This window comes from Cercospora kikuchii, assembly GCF_019650295.1.
Source record: "Cercospora kikuchii DNA, contig_00009, whole genome shotgun sequence".
NCBI classification, from domain to species: domain Eukaryota; kingdom Fungi; phylum Ascomycota; class Dothideomycetes; order Mycosphaerellales; family Mycosphaerellaceae; genus Cercospora; species Cercospora kikuchii.
Window position 1 is genome coordinate 873,546 of NW_025408590.1, and position 17,321 is coordinate 890,866.

At 51.8% G+C, this 17,321-nt stretch overlaps 9 protein-coding genes across 9 annotated transcripts; 2 read left to right on the forward strand and 7 right to left on the reverse strand.

The window, feature by feature from the left end:
* Positions 1 to 330: 330 nt before the first annotated feature.
* Positions 331 to 3,453, reverse strand: CKM354_001245400 (uncharacterized protein; the record flags this gene model as incomplete). The annotated part of the gene is made up of 3 exons (XM_044807976.1): positions 331 to 750; positions 804 to 3,277; positions 3,336 to 3,453. The coding sequence occupies 3 exons, from the start codon at positions 3,451 to 3,453 to the stop codon at positions 331 to 333; spliced, it is 3,012 nt and encodes a 1,003-aa protein (XP_044663911.1).
* Positions 3,454 to 4,348: 895 nt separating this feature from the next.
* Positions 4,349 to 4,978, reverse strand: CKM354_001245500 (uncharacterized protein; the record flags this gene model as incomplete). The annotated part of the gene is made up of 2 exons (XM_044807977.1): positions 4,349 to 4,849; positions 4,907 to 4,978. The coding sequence occupies 2 exons, from the start codon at positions 4,976 to 4,978 to the stop codon at positions 4,349 to 4,351; spliced, it is 573 nt and encodes a 190-aa protein (XP_044663912.1).
* Positions 4,979 to 6,223: 1,245 nt separating this feature from the next.
* On the reverse strand, positions 6,224 to 7,054 carry CKM354_001245600 (uncharacterized protein; the record flags this gene model as incomplete). The annotated part of the gene is made up of 3 exons (XM_044807978.1): positions 6,224 to 6,526; positions 6,626 to 6,829; positions 6,899 to 7,054. 3 exons carry the CDS (start codon positions 7,052 to 7,054, stop codon positions 6,224 to 6,226), a joined length of 663 nt encoding a protein of 220 aa, XP_044663913.1.
* Positions 7,055 to 8,719: 1,665 nt separating this feature from the next.
* On the reverse strand, positions 8,720 to 9,442 carry CKM354_001245700 (uncharacterized protein; the record flags this gene model as incomplete). Its single annotated transcript, XM_044807979.1, has 1 exon — positions 8,720 to 9,442. The coding sequence occupies one exon, from the start codon at positions 9,440 to 9,442 to the stop codon at positions 8,720 to 8,722; it is 723 nt and encodes a 240-aa protein (XP_044663914.1).
* A 659-nt stretch (positions 9,443 to 10,101) lies between these two features.
* Positions 10,102 to 11,117, reverse strand: CKM354_001245800 (uncharacterized protein; the record flags this gene model as incomplete). Its single annotated transcript, XM_044807980.1, has 2 exons — positions 10,102 to 10,487; positions 10,535 to 11,117. 2 exons carry the CDS (start codon positions 11,115 to 11,117, stop codon positions 10,102 to 10,104), a joined length of 969 nt encoding a protein of 322 aa, XP_044663915.1.
* Positions 11,118 to 11,339: 222 nt separating this feature from the next.
* On the forward strand, positions 11,340 to 12,395 carry CKM354_001245900 (uncharacterized protein; the record flags this gene model as incomplete). Its single annotated transcript, XM_044807981.1, has 2 exons — positions 11,340 to 12,083; positions 12,141 to 12,395. 2 exons carry the CDS (start codon positions 11,340 to 11,342, stop codon positions 12,393 to 12,395), a joined length of 999 nt encoding a protein of 332 aa, XP_044663916.1.
* Positions 12,396 to 12,563: 168 nt separating this feature from the next.
* On the reverse strand, positions 12,564 to 13,328 carry CKM354_001246000 (uncharacterized protein; the record flags this gene model as incomplete). The annotated part of the gene is made up of 1 exon (XM_044807982.1): positions 12,564 to 13,328. One exon carries the CDS (start codon positions 13,326 to 13,328, stop codon positions 12,564 to 12,566), a length of 765 nt encoding a protein of 254 aa, XP_044663917.1.
* Positions 13,329 to 13,745: 417 nt separating this feature from the next.
* Positions 13,746 to 15,599, reverse strand: CKM354_001246100 (uncharacterized protein; the record flags this gene model as incomplete). The annotated part of the gene is made up of 2 exons (XM_044807983.1): positions 13,746 to 14,671; positions 14,732 to 15,599. The coding sequence occupies 2 exons, from the start codon at positions 15,597 to 15,599 to the stop codon at positions 13,746 to 13,748; spliced, it is 1,794 nt and encodes a 597-aa protein (XP_044663918.1).
* A 569-nt stretch (positions 15,600 to 16,168) lies between these two features.
* On the forward strand, positions 16,169 to 17,313 carry CKM354_001246200 (uncharacterized protein; the record flags this gene model as incomplete). Its single annotated transcript, XM_044807984.1, has 2 exons — positions 16,169 to 16,402; positions 16,453 to 17,313. 2 exons carry the CDS (start codon positions 16,169 to 16,171, stop codon positions 17,311 to 17,313), a joined length of 1,095 nt encoding a protein of 364 aa, XP_044663919.1.
* Positions 17,314 to 17,321: the final 8 nt, after the last annotated feature.

The window sequence follows — 17,321 nt, forward strand, 5'->3', positions numbered from 1 at the left end:
ATGTGTCTTATCTGCAAAGAATCATACACAGCACGGGCGCGGAGAGCATCAAAAGTCCGGAGGTTTAGCAGACAAGAATCAAAAGTTACAGTTTCTTTCACCCATTTTCTCACAGTTCACATTTTCATGGGACGACACAGCGAGATGTGATGCCACTGCAGTACAATTGTGAGAGTGGTTCACTCAGCAACAATAGAAGAATTGTATCTTCAGAGACACGACTTTCCAAGCGAGAGCTCTGCTATTTCTCTACAGTCTCTATTCTATGAAAATCTCTAAGGGTTGGTCCTATGATCCAGAAAATCTCCCTTCAACATCAAATATAGAAGTCTAATCAACCTTCTTGCTCCTCGCAATTCGGTTTGGCGTATCGGCCTTCTCCATGAAGAAAGCCCTCTCAAGCGCCTTCAACACCTCATCAATGATAATAATCGGCGCACTCCACGCCAACACAATCTTCCACTCCGGCCACCCGAGCGGCACAATTCCAAAGATTCCTTGTAGGATGGGAGTGTACAAGAGCGCGAAGTGAAGAACCATGGAGAGCGTGATGGCGTAGATGAGGATCATGTTCTTCCAGACGGGAAGCGTGAGGAGGGATTCCGATGAGGAGAGGGCGTTCATGGCGTTCAGCATTTCGATGACGACGAGGATGGATAGCGAGATCGTAGACGCGGTCTTGGCGGAGGAGTCGGAGAACATGCTGCAGCCGATCTGAGGGAACGCGCTGGAGCAGCGGTGGAAGTGGGTCTACGACCATGTTAGTATGCTTGGAAATGAATCAGTGCGCAGGGAAAGCTCACCAGTTGGTAGAAGGAGATTTGTGGCCCTCCTTCAAAGAACATGAACCACCACGCATAGCCTCCTACAGTGGCCAAACCGACATAAGTTCCAATGACCATGTACCGGAAGAAGAGCCAGCCGCCGACAAGAGCCTCGTCTCGCTTTCGTGGAGGTCGCTTCATCACATCGTGATCTTTCGGGTTGAAGCTGAGCGCCGTAGCGGGAAGACCATCAGTGACCAAATTGACCCAGAGGAGTTGAACCGGGATGAGTGCCTCAGGCATGCCAAGCGCTGCTGTCAGGAAAATCGACACGACCTCGCCAATGTTTGATGAGATCAGGTATCGGATGAACTGCTGGGTGTTGTTGTAGATGCTGCGGCCCTCCTCGACAGCCACCTCGATCGTTGCAAAGTTGTCATCGGCAAGGACCATATCAGCGGCGAGCTTGGCGACATCAGTACCAGATCCCATGGCGACACCAATGTCACTCTTCTTGAGGGCAGGCGCATCGTTGACACCATCACCCGTCATGGCGACAACCTGGTTGTCAGACTGCAGAAGGTCGACAAGCTTAGACTTATGTCCAGGCTCAACACGGGAGAAGAGAGAAGCGTTACGTGCAGCCTTGAGTTGATCGGCATCGCTGAGCTGATCGAATTGGCGCCCGGTGAAGCTCTTGCCAGTGAGATCCTCGTTAGGGCCAAACACGCCAATCTGTCTGCAAATCGTCTCGGCAGTGTTCTGGTTGTCACCAGTGATGACCACAACGCGAATGCCTGCGGATCGGCACTTGGCAATGCTGTCTGCCACCTCCGGTCGGGGTGGATCCAACATACCGACAAGACCAAGGAAGGTCATGCCTTGTTCGAGCTGCGCGTAATCCTTTGGTGTCTTGGCAGTCTCAGTGAGTGGGTTGGAGATGTTATTGACACTGGCGAATGCAATCACACGCAGACCTTTATTAGCAAGATCCAGAACTTCCTTCTGTAACAATGATGCGTGCTTAGCGCTGAGCTGAACCTGCTCGCCATCGGCTCCGACTATTGTCTGTGTGCAGCGCTCGATGATGGATTCTGGTGCGCCTTTCACAAGCAGACGTCGCACGCTGCCGCCATTGACGAGAACTGACATGCTCTTGCGGTCTCGAGAGAATTCATATGTCCTCAGCTTCTGCGAGTGCGTGGCGTAATACTTGCTCGCAAAGTTGGTCTTCTGCTCAGGCTGCAGGCTTCTCTTTTGCGAGTTGTGCGATGCTTCAGGAGTTCCGACCTTCTCGACCAGAGTTCTCAATGCGCCTTCGGTGGGCTCGCCAACATTCACGTAGTTGCCAGTCTTGCTGTCGTAGGCCAGTTCTGCATCGTTACAAATGGAGGCACATTCGGTGATCTGTGCGATGGTCTTCGATGTGGCAGCTGGCGCTTCAATGACCTTCTCCCCGCGCTTGACAACGCCATCAGGAGCAAAGCTGCTACCTTCTACATCGAGCTCTTCCAATCCAGATTGTCCTTCGTTGATGTATACGATTCTGTTGACGCTCATTTGGTTTGTTGTCAGAGTACCGGTTTTGTCAGAGCAGATAACACTGCAACTGCCGAGAGTCTCCACAGATGGCAAGCTGCGCACGATAGCGTTCTTCTTGGCCATTGTCCTTGTTCCCAACGCAAGACAAGTTGTGATGACCACGGCAAGACCCTCAGGAATGGCCGCGACACCGAGCGAGACGGCAATTTTGAGGTAGTAAATGGCTCCCTTGGTCCAGGATCCGCCAAAAGAATCGTCATTGAAGTGACGGATGTTGATCAACCAGACCAGGATACAGATGCCAGAGATGACCTTTGCCAGAGTGTCGCCGAAATCATTGAGCTTCTCCTTGAGAGGTGTAGGTTGGGAGATTTGAGAAGTGATGCTCTCGTGGATGTTTCCCATCGCAGTGCTCGTTCCAGTGAGGACGACAATGGCATGAGCATGACCTGTCACGACCGTCGTTCCCGAGAACAACATGTTGATCTGATCCTGCTTGACAGCTTGTGTATCCTTGATCGCCGCGACGTCCTTGCCCACACTCTCGCTCTCTCCAGTCAAGATACTCTGGTCGACGCGGAATGAATTGCTGTTGATGCTGAGCAGCCTGCAATCCGCTGGTACTTGGTTTCCAACAGCCACATCCACGATATCACCTGGCACTAAATCCTCTGCCTTCACTGTCTGAATCTTGCCATCGCGTATCACCTTTGCCGTGTTTGCTGTGTACTCCTGCAACGCTGCGATCGCCTTCTCTGCCGAGCTCTCTTGACTGACTCCAACGACTGCGTTCAATATCAGGATGGTGAGTATGACAGCCGGATCGACGAATGCAGTCCATCCTTCTTCCTCCTCGAAAAGCGCGAGAACGAACGATACGGCGGCGGAGCCTAACAGGATGATGACTAGCTGATCCTTGAACTGCTCGAGGATGAGTTCCCATATGGGCGTGGGAGGGTCTTCTGGGATTGCTGTAGATGGATGGTCAGTGCTGCTCTTGTCGCTGGTGCACGATGTCGTTGTGCATACCATTCTTTCCGTACTTCTTCCTCGCACCTTCAACGGCACTCGATGAGTAGCCCGACTGCTCGGTGACATTGAAGTGCTTGAGCACGTCTTGCGGCGAGCGCACGAACGCGTTCTCCATGGCTAGCGCCGATGACGCCTTGCAGCAGGTTCGTGGGTGCTACCACTCCAACACAGCTCTTCTCGCAGCGGAGGGGAAATTCTAGAAAACTTCGCCGCTTCTTATCATGTCCGGCGTGTGGCGACGGTGGGTCTGCGGTGGTGACGATGGTGGTGGGGATGCGACTCAGGACACGTTGCGCCTCGTTCGGCGGAGGATGGCGCTGGAGTAGTCTCACACGTGCACGCGGTGGTCTGGACGAGCTCTCGGAGGGTGCCAGATGTTTCTACGGGACAGCGGCCAAGAGGCCACCTATCGAAGCAAAAACCTACGTTTGCCGACCACGCAGACCCCACGATCGCCTGTTGCATGATGCAGGTCCTGCAGCTGCGGCCATGTCTGACCGGCACCAGCACGCATGCGGCCTGAACTTGGCAGTGAGCTTCCTTCCGTTTCCGGCACTCTTCATCTTCCTCTCTCCTGCACGCCAATTCACTTCGTCAGACCGCTTCGTAGAGCATCCAATATCCTTCACTTTAAAGTCGAAGCTGCTTGGCTTGTTCCATGACTCACAGCAGTCGCCGAACGGAAGACTTGAGCAAGTGGAGCGCAGGGAGCAGGGAAAGACCGCAGCACTGAGAGCGATGCGCTAAACGTTGAGTGAAAGTTTTGGCTTCTGGCTGTCTCTGCGTTCTGAAGGCTCTGATTTGTTCCCCCTGCCGACGCTGGTTGGCACAATGTCCGCTATAATACGCAGAGACGAATCGAACGAGCCAGGACAACCATCTATTGTCGCCACGAAAAGTACCAATCCTCAGCCTGCTGCACGCCTCCAATGTTGAGAAGATGCTACCCTCCTCGGACAATGACAGAGGAGTCATCAAATCGCTTCAAGCACCTGTGGCACCCGATAGCCTCACCACAGTGGCGCACGCACCTCGCTCGAGAAGATCCAGCAGCGAGTAGGTTCCTTTACGCTTGCGCCTGCGACACGTTTGCCGGCCAGAATGCACGGACCGTCGTTCCTGGGCCTCGACTTCTGATAGAACGGAAACTGAAAGGCTACGATACACTCCTCCAATGTCACAATCCTGTGCTTAGGATCGTGGCAAATGTTCTTGGCTTGGACGAAAAAGCAGCGCTCGTCGTCACAGAGGCTGTCGGCGGCGTCAAAAACCTCATCATACTCGAACTTGATCTGGTTGTCGGCTAGATAATGGCAAAAAATGTCCATGCTATGCCAGTAGTCGTCGTATGTCGTTGATATCGTGTACGCGGACGCGTGGACGCACATGAATCCCCACCCTTGCATGAATCCCCACGGATCTTTGGCCTTTTGAATGGTGAAATTTGGAGCGGCAGACCCAGAGAATGTGGTGTCGACCAAGGCGGAGCTGTTGGCGAGAGACGCAGAGAGCTGCTGCTTATTAGCTGAGGCACACAAAAGTGTTCCCGTTGTCTGGCATTCACTCACACTAGGGAGCGCAGCGGCGGCAGCAGTCGTCGCGACAAGCAGCACCGTAACGAGCACGTCGATCAACTTCATGATGTGTCGTGTCGTGTTTGGTTGTGCTGATATTTTGTGGTAGTGGAACAGAAGAGAGGAACCCGAACGAAAGGTGGCAAGGTCATTACAGTTGGCAGTAACTGATGACTTCCCCACATCATCACATGGATGCATGTGAAGTCGAACTTGCCGTTCAGTCAACGGGAAGTCGCTCATGACAATCAGAACTTGAAATCACGACTGATCCGCGAAGCCGGCTGCGGAGATGGCCTGCAGAGAAGAGTGCATAGTCGCTCGTAATCGACCGCAAAATGGGACTTTGGAAACATGCACATTTTCGATCTCTCTGGCGAACTCGGATCCGCAGTTTTTTTTCAGTATCTGAACACGGAGTGCCTGAGCTACGCTACAAAAGGCGGAGACAAAACTGAGAATGCAGGTGAGATCGGACTAAGTTAGGTTACCTTTCACCCTGAGATCGGACGAGTTGCCAGTCACTCAGGAACAAGTCGCTCGTAAACGCCAACACGACGAAACCCGACGAGTTGCAACAGGGAACCGGAAACTCAGAAACATGCACGCTGACATCTGTCTCGCGAACTTGGATCCGCAAATCTCTCAGTATGTCGAGACAGGGTGCCTGAGCTATGCTGCGTGGGTCGGAGACAAGACCAAAATGCATGTGAAATCAGGCAAGGTTGCCATCGACTCAGAAAGGCGTTGCTCGTAGGAGCCAACGATGGCAAACCCGACTATACTGGAATGGCAAAATGGGGGTTCGGAGACAGAACTGAAAACGCACATGGAATCAGGCAAAGTTGCTGTTTTCTCGGAAAGAAGTCGCTTATAAACGCTACTACCAGGAATCCCGATTAATTGCAACTGCAAAATGGAAATTCGGAGACAGAATCGAAAATTCATATAACATCGACAAGGTTGCCATGCACTCTGAGAGCAGTCGCCCGTGAACGCCAACACACGGAACCGCGACTGAATGCAACAGCAACACGGATTTTCGGAGATATGCACATTGTGCAATATCTCTGGCGAATTCGAATCCGCGACTACCACGCTTGTCGACACGGAGCACCTGAGCGACGCTGCATCAGGTGGGGACAACGAGGATCGATAAGGTGTACCGGACAGTATGAAATACTCAAGAAACCATTGACTCTCAACGATGCACAAACCTCGAATTCGAAAACATCTCATTCTGTGGCCTCGCAAACCTCTCGACAATCAGAGTCACAATCGCTCCAACTACATATGGCCATCTCGAAGGTCTCACCAATCAGCACCACTGAACCACTCTAGCATTGGCTTGTGGACTTCGGCGGAGAACTTCCAGCATCCCGTTGGCTCAATCGTGCTTGCGCCCCTCATTTTTGGCAGAGGGTCATCCTTTATGCATTTGCCCACGTGATCCTTCAATAAATCTGGGGGCTCACTCCCAGTCCAGTACGGATACTGCATGCTGAGCATGCAATCCTTCCACTGCACCGTCGCCTTGGGCTTGTTGCACAGGTACTGAGCTGAAGCGAACATGCAGTGGTCCGGGGTGCACAGGCTGTCAGCGGCGCCGAAAACCTGGAATCACTCGCGTTAGTTCAAGTGAAAGATCACATTCAAGTGAATTGACACTGAAGTGAAATGACACGAAAGTGAGTGACACGAAAGTGAACATACCTGGCCCTGATCGAACTCAATTCCCTCATCCGAGAGGTAGCGACAGAAAATGTCCAGTGTGTGCCAGTAATCATGGTAGTTCGTCGTTAACGTGTTCTTGCTCGGCTCGATACATGTGATGTCGTAGTTCCGCGCAGGATCAGGGTGTGGGTGCGGCGGCGCGGGGAGATTGATGTTGACCAAGGTGGAAGTGTTGGCAGAGAGCTGTCGCACAATATCAGTAACTCCAGTCGAACAGGAAGTGGGCACCTGAGGTGTTCTGCATGAATTTACACTGGATATCGCAGCGGCAGTGGCAGTGGAAGCAGCAAGGAGTACTGCGATGAGCAGGTCGAGAGCCTTCATGGTGGATTTGATGTCTCGTGTTGGTGTGTTGGTGGTAGTGGAACAGAAGAGAGAATTTCGAATAAAGGTAGTCATGGTAGTCATGACTTCCTTCTTCACTTCTTCACATGGATGCATGTGAACGAGCAATGCATGTGAAGTCGCGCTTGCCATTCACCGAAAGAGAAGTCGCTCATGACAGCTGATCAGAAATCGTGACTGTTGCAGTTCCTCCCGATCGAACCGGGGTCGACTACCAAATGATGACTCTGGATCTAAGCAAGTAACGCAGGTGCTGAACTGGGAGATGGCCACAAATCTTTTTACTCTCTTCTTGCAGAGACATAAGGATCCAGGATCCGTATCTCTGAATAGATCGATGCATCGCAGCTGCGGTATAGAAGGATGAGCGTGAAACGCAGCCCAGCCTATCAAGCAGAGAATGACTTCCTGAGGATGTCGACTACTAGTACAGCAGAATTTCGATTGTAGGCCGTCGGTGCCAAAGGATCAGAGTATTGGAGCACGATAATCCTACACGGCTCTTACTTACTTGCTGAAGACGGAGATTATACGACAGCATCCCTTCTACACCGAATCCAGTCTCCAGAGCGGACCAGATGCAATCGCGAGATTGCACGTGGTCCTTCATACCAGCGGGGAATTCGACGATCCAGATGTTTGCGTAATGGATATCGAGCAGTAGCGTAGGCCAAGCTCTGATTTCGTTGATCAGAGCCATTCTGGGGTGTCATTAATTTTTACGGTACTAAGGAGAGTAGTAGTGGAAGGCGAACGGTTATAGAGTTGCGGAGTAGGACAATTCGATTGTTAATGGGTTGCTTACGGTATTTAGTCTTAGTCTTAGCCTCTAGCTATGCTCAACGCAAGAATTGATAAGCTTGTAAAGATTGAGCTGTAATGGCAGCAAGTTGCCCGTGTCCAATTTGTTCTCGGACTGGCAGCACAACTCCGCGTGCCAGCTCAAGAGCAGCAGCTTGCTGCCAGGGAGCGAACATAGAAAGTTGTGCCTCCGTAGTATTCTTCTACGCAGTTATGTCTCTGGGTACAGGACTACGCCATAACAGACTGCTTCTTTCAATTTGATGGCTCGCAAGCAATTCGATATTTGGGAAGAGAAGAGGATGCCACCGGATTTGGTCGATTCGTATGCTCTTCTCAGCACATACTTAGTCGATGGCGTCTTGTACATTGATCGTACAGGACAGCGTTACCGAAAACTTGCCGATTGAAGCATTTCATTGATTCTTCGTTTCCTCTCACTCATCAGACCCGTCACATACAGACTTTCAATATTGGTTACCTCAATCGACATCCATTGATACAGAAGCAACACCCATGCGAGCCACGTAGACCAAAAGCTATTCTTCTCTTACAAGATTCTCAGAAATTATTGATCAATTCTCATTTCCCTAGACTACTAGTTGCAACCTTTCGAAAGGCAGGTTGTCGGCATCGCTTCCGCAAAGGTATTGGAAGCAACTGCATTAAATGGAATATATCTCAGACTTCGATGACATATCACTGACCTTCTCTGAAGACATCGTTGAGCCATGTCGCTCGTTGCTTTTCATTCTGGAAGCACGAAGTTGACGGCACGATTCGGGAAAAGAGACACTATCACAGGCAAGCAAGACAATTCATATGCGTTCCATCCGAGTGTTCCGTGATTGATCTCATGATCTCTGCTAATTTCACAAGCCAGCGTGGGTCATCGCTTGCCTATCACAACATCTGCTCATCGATTCTTCAATCAGAGCTCTCACCGCCCTCTTCGCCCTCGTCACTCTCTTCGTCATCATCACCTCCACCACCAGGCCCTGTAGCAACACTCCACCCCGCATTGCCCTCCGTACCATCTGGCCCATCTCCATCCATAGACTCGACCAGATTCTCAAATACCGTCACATTCACTTCCTCGGCGTACCCCGTGCCGGTGTAGATTACACTGGTTGTGCCTTTCGGCAACGTGTTCCACGTGTATGGTGTCGGCGGAATGATGACGTTCGGCTGCGGAGCCGTCTGGTAGGCCTGAATGACGCCCACGATGCCGAGCATCAAGTCGACCACGAACTCGGTCGCCTCGCCCTTCTGCTCACGGCGGTTCAAGTACGCCTGGGCTGGCCCGACGATGTCGACCGTATGGCTGTAGAATTGGCCTATGAAGAACTGGAAGATCTTCTTGGCCGCGGCGTCGACATCGTTCTTGGAACCCACTTCGATGGGGGCGTTGTGGTGGCAAAATTTGCGGAGCGGCTTGCACATATCGCAGCGCTTGACCTTTGCCTTCTTTGCGCTCGCGTTGTCCACAGGGGCGCTCTCGTGGTAATGGCCGTAGACTGAGGCGGCCTTCTCGGCGATGGCTTGGGACAGCGTCTTTGACGCGACGAGAAAGGCAGGGTTGGCTGGCATGTGGCCACTCAGGCTGTATGCGGGGTTCTCGGAGGGAGTGATGGCGCTGGTGGATGCCATGGTAATGGTGCTCAAATTCGGAGGTGATAAAAGAGTGCGTGTTGAACTATATAAACGCATTGATATGTCAGTAAACGTCGATCGACGAAGCAATACATAAATGGCGACAGTGTTTGGTTACCTGGTTGTGTGTTGATGGAGCTTTGTGTATGTTGCTTTGTGTTGTTCTATTGACAAGCAATGTTGTTGAAAGGGTGCGTTCGAGTGGTTGTCGCCGATGGTTCGAGTGGATGTCGGGGGAGAAAGTTTGCAGCAGAAAGAGAGAATTTATAGTGCGAACAAGGCTGCTGGGTGAATGGGAGTAAGTTTTCTGTGGGTCCAGCGACCCACAAATGTTTGTATTCACTCACCGCAGCGAAGAGACTCGATTGGCCAACGGCCCACAGAATGGTGAATGGGAGGTAAGTCAGCTGTAGTAGTCCCCACTCTCGGATAGCAGAGGCCGAGATTTGCACATGCAATGTTCGATGAAAGCCATTGCGTCTCCTGATATGCGCATACATACCTGTGCTCACTAAGTTGCTTTCTCTGCGCTGTATGCTTGAATCGTTGATTCAGAGAGAATACACCGGCCTTCTTAGCTCCCTTAGGGCCAGGGACAGAGGTAAACTCTGCCAACCTGCGATTTGCCCTATTTGATATGTTTGTCTCGATCATTGTTACCCATGCATCACGATAGCAACATGCAGGAACCCGTCTGTATAAGCTCCAGCCTTGCCAAGATCGTCCAACCTGGCAGCAAGAGGTACAGCAGCTCCATGTAACACGGGCCTAGCATAGATAGGACTTCTTCTGCTCGGAAAGATGGTAGGCAACAGAGTGTTCAGCGCAGTGCCGAGCGTCTGTGGCTGCTTCGAGGCCTGTTGTATGGGAACGAGGGCTTGTACCACTCTCAGGTGACCAGGCGCGACTTCCTCCTCTATGGTCTCGGTGGCTTCTCTGTTGCCGGACGTGGGTAGATAGATCTTCATCGGCACGTGTCGTATTGTAAGACCCGGAGGGTTTAGAAGCTTGGCATTGACCGTGTTGAAGAGTGGTCTGTCGTCTGTCAAAAGTCAGCGAGGTCTCAATTGCGAATTACATTTGACCTACGATTCTGCACAGACAGCCAAAGGTTGTCCGAATCTTCTTTGCTCATCGACATAACTGTCCTAGCTGTTCCATTTCTGACGTAATCTGCTTCCTTCACTGCGTTGATGTAGGTATCCTGCATCGTTCGACCTTCTGCATCGAGTTGGATGAGCTGATCGGCTGGGAAGTCTGAGTAATGTATCACTAGCTGCCAAGGTATAGTCGAAGACCCCGAAGGCTTGCCACTAAGCAGTTGCGACTCTTCGGCGTCAGGTAGACCTGGGGGGTCTAAGTCAAGTGGCTCCGCACCAGAAAAGAGATCGTACAGCAATCCAAGAGGATAGTGCCATTTCATCGGCACACCTTCGAAGGAGATCCAGGCATCATGGGCCGGAACTTCAGGATTGATCAGACTTGGCGCAAAGAAGGCGTGCAATCGAGGCAGGAGGAAGCCTAGGTAAGACAGTCGAGGATACTGCACCAGGTACGTCTCAGACTGATCATAGGTCCTGCAATCTGATGCTGCCAACCGGATCTCGAGTGCGATGGACCCGCTCCATATCTTGGTCTGTAAGGCGGCTATGGCGTTGGCGGTGTCAGGCATCACCGCAGACTTCTCGAGAGTGACAGATGCGGATTCGTTACTTCGACCAGCATCGTGATATTAAGCAAATAGTGCGGAGACGAAGTAGTTCACAAATAGTGGTTGTCAGAGAAGCAAGCTGATGTCCGCATGGTCGGCGATCGGGGCTTGGCATTGTTCACATGCGACCAACTTGTTGGAGCTTCATGCATTCACGAACACGACTTCAGCCAGTTGTCAATCATGTCTTCATCAATACTCCTCACGCCGCCGACTGCGAACGACCCTTCAAAGACTCTTGCCGTTTCTGCACAAGCCAAATCGTTCTTCAAATCGCAATCTTCCTGGTCGCTCCCGTACCCGCTATCACTCTTCTCCAACTCCGAATCGCAGGAGAAATGGGCCTCGTACGAGAACATCTTCCTTTCTGCGCTACGCACCGGCGACGATGATGCAGCGTACCTATGCCTTGAGGAACTCACCGACCGCTTCGGCCAGACAAATGAACGCGTGGCAGCTCTCCGTGGGCTCTGGGCCGAAGCTACAGCCAAGACACAAGAGGACTTGGAGAATGTGATGAACCACTACGAAGAGATTCTGAAAGAAGACCCTACAGTATTTACGATTCGCAAGAGGCGGATAGCTTTGCTGAAAAGTATGGGCAAGACGGGAGAAGCGGCCGCAGCATTGACCAACTTACTTGATACAAGTCCCACGGACGTCGAGAGTTGGAGCGAGCTGGCGGAGTTATATGTGCAGCAAGGATTGTATGATCAAGCAAAGTTCTGCTTGGAAGAAGTTCTGTTGCTTGCACCGAATGGATGGAACCTGCATGCGCGGATGGGAGAAGTCACAATACTGAGCGCCAATGCACAGCAAGCTGGGAGCGGAGAACAATTGAAGCAGCTTAGCGAGGCAGTGAGGAGGTTCTGCAGAAGTGTAGAATTGTGTGACGACTATCTGCGCGGCTACTACGGACTGAAGCTGGTAAGTGGGAAGCATTTGTAGACGGTGATGACATATGGGAGCTAACAGTGTTTCTAGAGCTCAACACGGTTATTGGATGTCCTATCCACGAGCAAGAAGGGCCAAGTCACAAGCTCCGACCCTTCGGCGGGAGACCTTGCACCGCCAAGCATAGAAAACGTCAAGAAACTGAATGAATTGGCGACAGCAAAACTTGCTGAGATTGTACGAAGAAGTACATCTGGCGAGAAGGGATGGGATGGCTACAATGCAGCTGAGATCGCTGCCGCTCGGGAATTATTAGACAAAGACACGCAACAGATTGCAAGATGACCGAGCGAGCCAACACGATATGAAGACATAGACAAGATACCCAGTTGAAACAAAAGGATGAAAGCAATCATCTCAGGCCAGTACACAAAAATGTCTTGGTATATCCGCCAATCCAACCCCTAAGCCACCTTCAACGCCATTACTTTGTCATCCCTCTGTCGATGTCGCCTATGAAATCGCATGCGCAAACACCTTCTGCGCCAGCTCGCTCAGCAATCTCATCTTCTCAGGTTGGTCCAACTCCTGGAAGACACTGTACACCGACTTGCCTCTCTTGTCTCTCACAGCACCCAATCGATTCCCCGCCACTGCACCAGCGACCGCACCAGGGAAGTTGCCAACAATGAAGCCCATTGCCCCTCCACTGACCCCTCCAACGATACTCCAAAATGTCCCCGTCGGCCTGTTCTCCCCATCTGCCATGCCCTCATCACGCATCATCTCTTCAAACACAGAGCCGAATTGCTCATTACTGAATCGATTCGCGTCGCCTTCTGTCTTGGCCTGCCCGCCAAACATATTCCCAAACATGCCGAATGGGAAATTGAAACCAGCTCCACCCCCATTTCCTCCTGTGCTCGAACCAGCTTCTGGTCGGGGAATTTCTTCGTCGAAATCAAACCCTCCAGGAGGATTCTGTGCATTTGAGCGTGTGTTTCTACCGCTCCCGGTATTGCTGCCTCCTCCAAAGCCGTAGAAGTTCGTGCGCGTGGTATCGTAGTCTCGTCTTCGAGTCGGGTCGGAGAGAGTGTAGTACGCGTCATTTATCTGTTGAAACTTCTTCGTGCGGGTTTGACGTTCTGGTGAGTCGGCGGGCACGCGATCAGGGTGGTGACGGAGGGCTTGCTTCTTGTAGGCATCTCTTATTTGCTGCTGGGTTGCTTTGCTGTCGATTTCGAGGGTGGCATAGTAGTCGACCGGTGGGGCGGACATGATGACCGCTAAGAGTGGTTCGAGTGCGAGTTAACACACTGAGTAATGTGGAGGTTTCGCAGAGAGTTTTCAGGCGAGGTGTAACTTTGAATGACAGCTCGTGCCTGGCATGCGTTTGGAGCTTCATCGTGACTGCTATGACGTAGCTTGTCAGACCCTGGGGCTGCTTCCAATTGAACTCCACACTGTCTCAAGATTTCAGACCACTATCAACAGACCGAACATTCCCTCATTCACTCCACCTTCACTCGTGCAACGGTTTCAACCCGCTACCACGCTCAAGGGTCTATACCGATATTCGTTTCATTCACCGAGCGGGGGAAAAAGAAATGAAGAAAAGTACATCTTTCACGTAGACTTTTATTGAACGGACTGCAAATCTTCAAACAATACATGAAACGGATTGGCCTGAGCCGTTCACAAGCGCTCAATCTGATACAATGGCACCAGCTTCTCGTTCCGCCTCCACAAGATCCAACGTCTGACAAACCACGGCAACCACACCTGAGACTGATAGCTGGCGTGCTTGGTAGTGGGGACGCCAAAGACATAATCAAGTTGCTCGAGTGACAGCTGTTTGGTCTCAGGCACGATAAAGAATATGACGACAAAGGCCACCATGTTGAGGCCGGCGTAGAGTCCAAAGGCTCCGGTGGCACCTATCTTGTTCAGGAGTGAAGGGAAAGTCAGGCCCAGTGCGCTGCTGACCGAGTTATTGACGCAGATGGTGAAAGCTCCGCCGATTTCGCGATGTGACAGAGGGAACGCCTCGCTAAAATAGATTGAGGGTATTGGGCCAATTCCGACTCCGTAGAAGGCTGCGAAGAGGTAGATGAAGAGGGCGATAAGCGGGATGCGGGCCGAGTTGGAATCATTCAGGAGGAAGCATAAGCCGGCAGCGAGCAGGCACCAAGCCATGTTGGGGAAGGTAGAAAGAAGCATGTTGCGTCTTCCGAACGTGTCCATGTTATACACGGCAGGCAGAGCGAAGATCAGAGTCACTAATCCAAAGCCCCAGGATGCCAGTAAAGAATTTGTGACTGAGTATCCGGCCTCAGCGAAGACTGTCGATGAATAGAAGGCCATCACATTAATTCCTGAGAATTGTTGGGAGATCACAATCCAAGCAGATGCAGCGGTAGCTCGTCGAAGACGTGGTACTGTAAAAAGTTCCAGAGCGCGCCGAGCGAGCGATGTACCCTCAAACGCAAGACGCTCTTGCACAAGCTGGGCATGCGCAAAGTAAAGCTCACGCGCAGCGATCAGTTGTGAGTTCCGGATGCGGCAGAAGGATGCGAAGGCTTTGCGGTATTGATTCTTCTTCAGGTACCAGCGAGGCGATTCTGTTAAGCGATCAGTGGACCTGAAGCCTCAATGACATCGATATTCTTCGAGAAACTTACCAGGGCAAAGCCAGATCAAGAACAGCAAAGGCACAGCAGGCGCGAAAGCTGCTGCTAGCTGGAATCTCCATGCATTCTTTCCAACATCTTTGAACATCAGATTCACAGAGAAGCCCACGAGAATGCCGAAAGCGACCCAGAGCTGGAAGCTTGTGACCAGTCCGCCTCTGATATTTGTGGGCGCCACTTCAGCAGTGTAGATTGGAATGGTCGAGATCTTGATACCCATGCCAATACCCATGAACAGGCGGCAGAGCATCAGTTCCCACCAGCTGTGAGTGAACGCCTGAGCCAATACGGGGAAGACGACGAATATGTTGGTCAGAAAGATGGTCCCGCGACGGCCGAGCAGGTTGTTAATGGGATCCGCGGCCCATGCGCTCAGTAGCCCGAACATAGTAGGGCTGGCGTTGATAGCACCGACAAGCCATCCATTATGAGCAATGCCGAACTCTTCGGGAAAGCTGAGATTCGCTCCATTTGCGCCTGTGTTATCCCAGCCTTGAATTGCGGAACCCAGCGAGACGATGCCGATGCAGAGATACAGAGTCCAGGGCAAATTCCATCGATGCGTTTGTTCCATGCGGAGGTATTTCTTGTCATCTTCAGTAAGCTCCTCGATATCCTCGAATTCTTCTGGCCGTTGAGCAAGGAGCGCTGCTTTGCGAAAAATCTCCGACTCATCTTGGAATTCATAAGTGGTGCAGAACAGGTCAGCTTGACGTTGGAGCTCTTCCTTGGTGAGATGAGCGAGAGGATTGCGTATCGTTGCTTCGATGTTCCGCTGCCAGTCTAATGCATGTTTCGTATCTTCCAAGTGTTCTGCTGAAGTTGCATCAACCTTCGAGACATCGATGGGCTTCGACATAATGTCGGCTCACGGTAGTGTGACGCTGGGAGACAAAATTGTTGTTGCAAGCCGTGCGACAGCGCGCGGTCTTGAGCCTGAAGTGCTACTCATATACACTAACGGCCCTGGTGGTACGATGCAGTGCAACGATATCGCCGCCTCTTTCGTGCTCGACTTCGACCCGACGAACCCGATGCGACATCACCTGACAAACCATCGATGACCTGCACAGGATAGCACGGTGGAGCAACTTTGGGTCATGTTTCGTGGGCCAGTTTTGATTCAGGTTCCCTGTCCGCGCCCTGCTCGGCCCCAGGAACCCCGCTTTTCCCCTCGTGGCCTGTACAGGCACGGTCTGGGGTTCATGGAATTTCCATCTGAAACGAGGAAGAATACTCTTGTTCCAGACGTCCACGTGGGTGGTTGGGACACGAGCCTGTGCAGGGTGGCGAGGGCGCCTGTGCAGGTCTCGTCAGCGACGTGGCAAGACTTTATACGGCCGTTTCTGAGGGTGTAAAGATTTTAAACAGCTGCCAGTCCTGCTATTGCAAAGTTTGTGCACGTTTAGATCATCTTTGTACTTCAAGATGCCTCACACAACATCGAAGACATGGCTGCAGCAGCTCGAGGAAGAATTGAATGTGGATGTAGATTGGATGGATCCAACATACTCAAAGGATCTGCAAATCACACCAAATGATATGACAAGTAACAATCTTTGGGTTAATCAGCAGATGTCTCATCCAGAGAATAAGACCATGTTTGCAGAAGTGTGCAAGGAGTTGAAGCCATTAGGTTGGAAGGCCGCGTACACTCGGATTGTGAGTCTTGAAACTCTGGCTTTGGCGATAAAACGACTGATTTCCGGCAGGCAGTTCAGATGTGCAAGAACAACATCGACAACATTAAAGGCCGTGTGCTTCTCCAAGTGTACCCCAACGAGGCGTACGATACTCAAGCAGTCCTAGACTCTGCCAGAGCTTATGCCAAGGAATTTGCGAGGGCTGGGATCTCGCAAGATCGATACTGTATCAAGATCCCGTCCACTGGACCAGCCTTGAACGCATGCCCGATCTTGAAAAGGGAAGGTATTCGGACATTAGGGACTGCCCTATTCAGTCTGCCACAGGCAATCGCCGCTAGTCAGGCCGAATGCTTGTACATCAGTCCGTACTTCAATGAGGTGAAAGCCCATGACGATCACGCTCTGTGGCCCAATTCAGAAGATCCGGCGTTGCAGCACACAATGTCGGCGCGCACGCTGCAGATCCTGGAGACGTACGCTCGATTGTACAAAGCGACTGGCAGGGAGCAGCCGTTGCTCAAACAAGCCAGTTTCATCAATGCGAAAGAGGCCATGGCCGCAGGAGAACATGGCTGCCACAGCGCAACAATCTCGCCAGAAGTGTTGAATGAGCTCGCCAGTCTGTCCTACGATGAATCGAAGCGACCAGGCGTGGGCAAGCCAAAGGCGGCACACGCTTATGCTGACTGGAGTACACCGGAACGTCTGCGAGGCGTGTCGAAGAGCGATCCGCTCTCCATCAAGGGTATTCCAAGTGCAGCCGGCACGGAGACGGACTATTTGGCAAACAATGGAGAAGAATTGCAGAAGGCCATCCTTGGCGACCCAGTGACTAAACAGCGCTTGGACGACGCACTCGCATTGTTCACAGGTGGTTTGATGGAAAGCAAGGCCAAGATTGAGCAAGCTTTCCAGGCGATACCATAGCACAACAG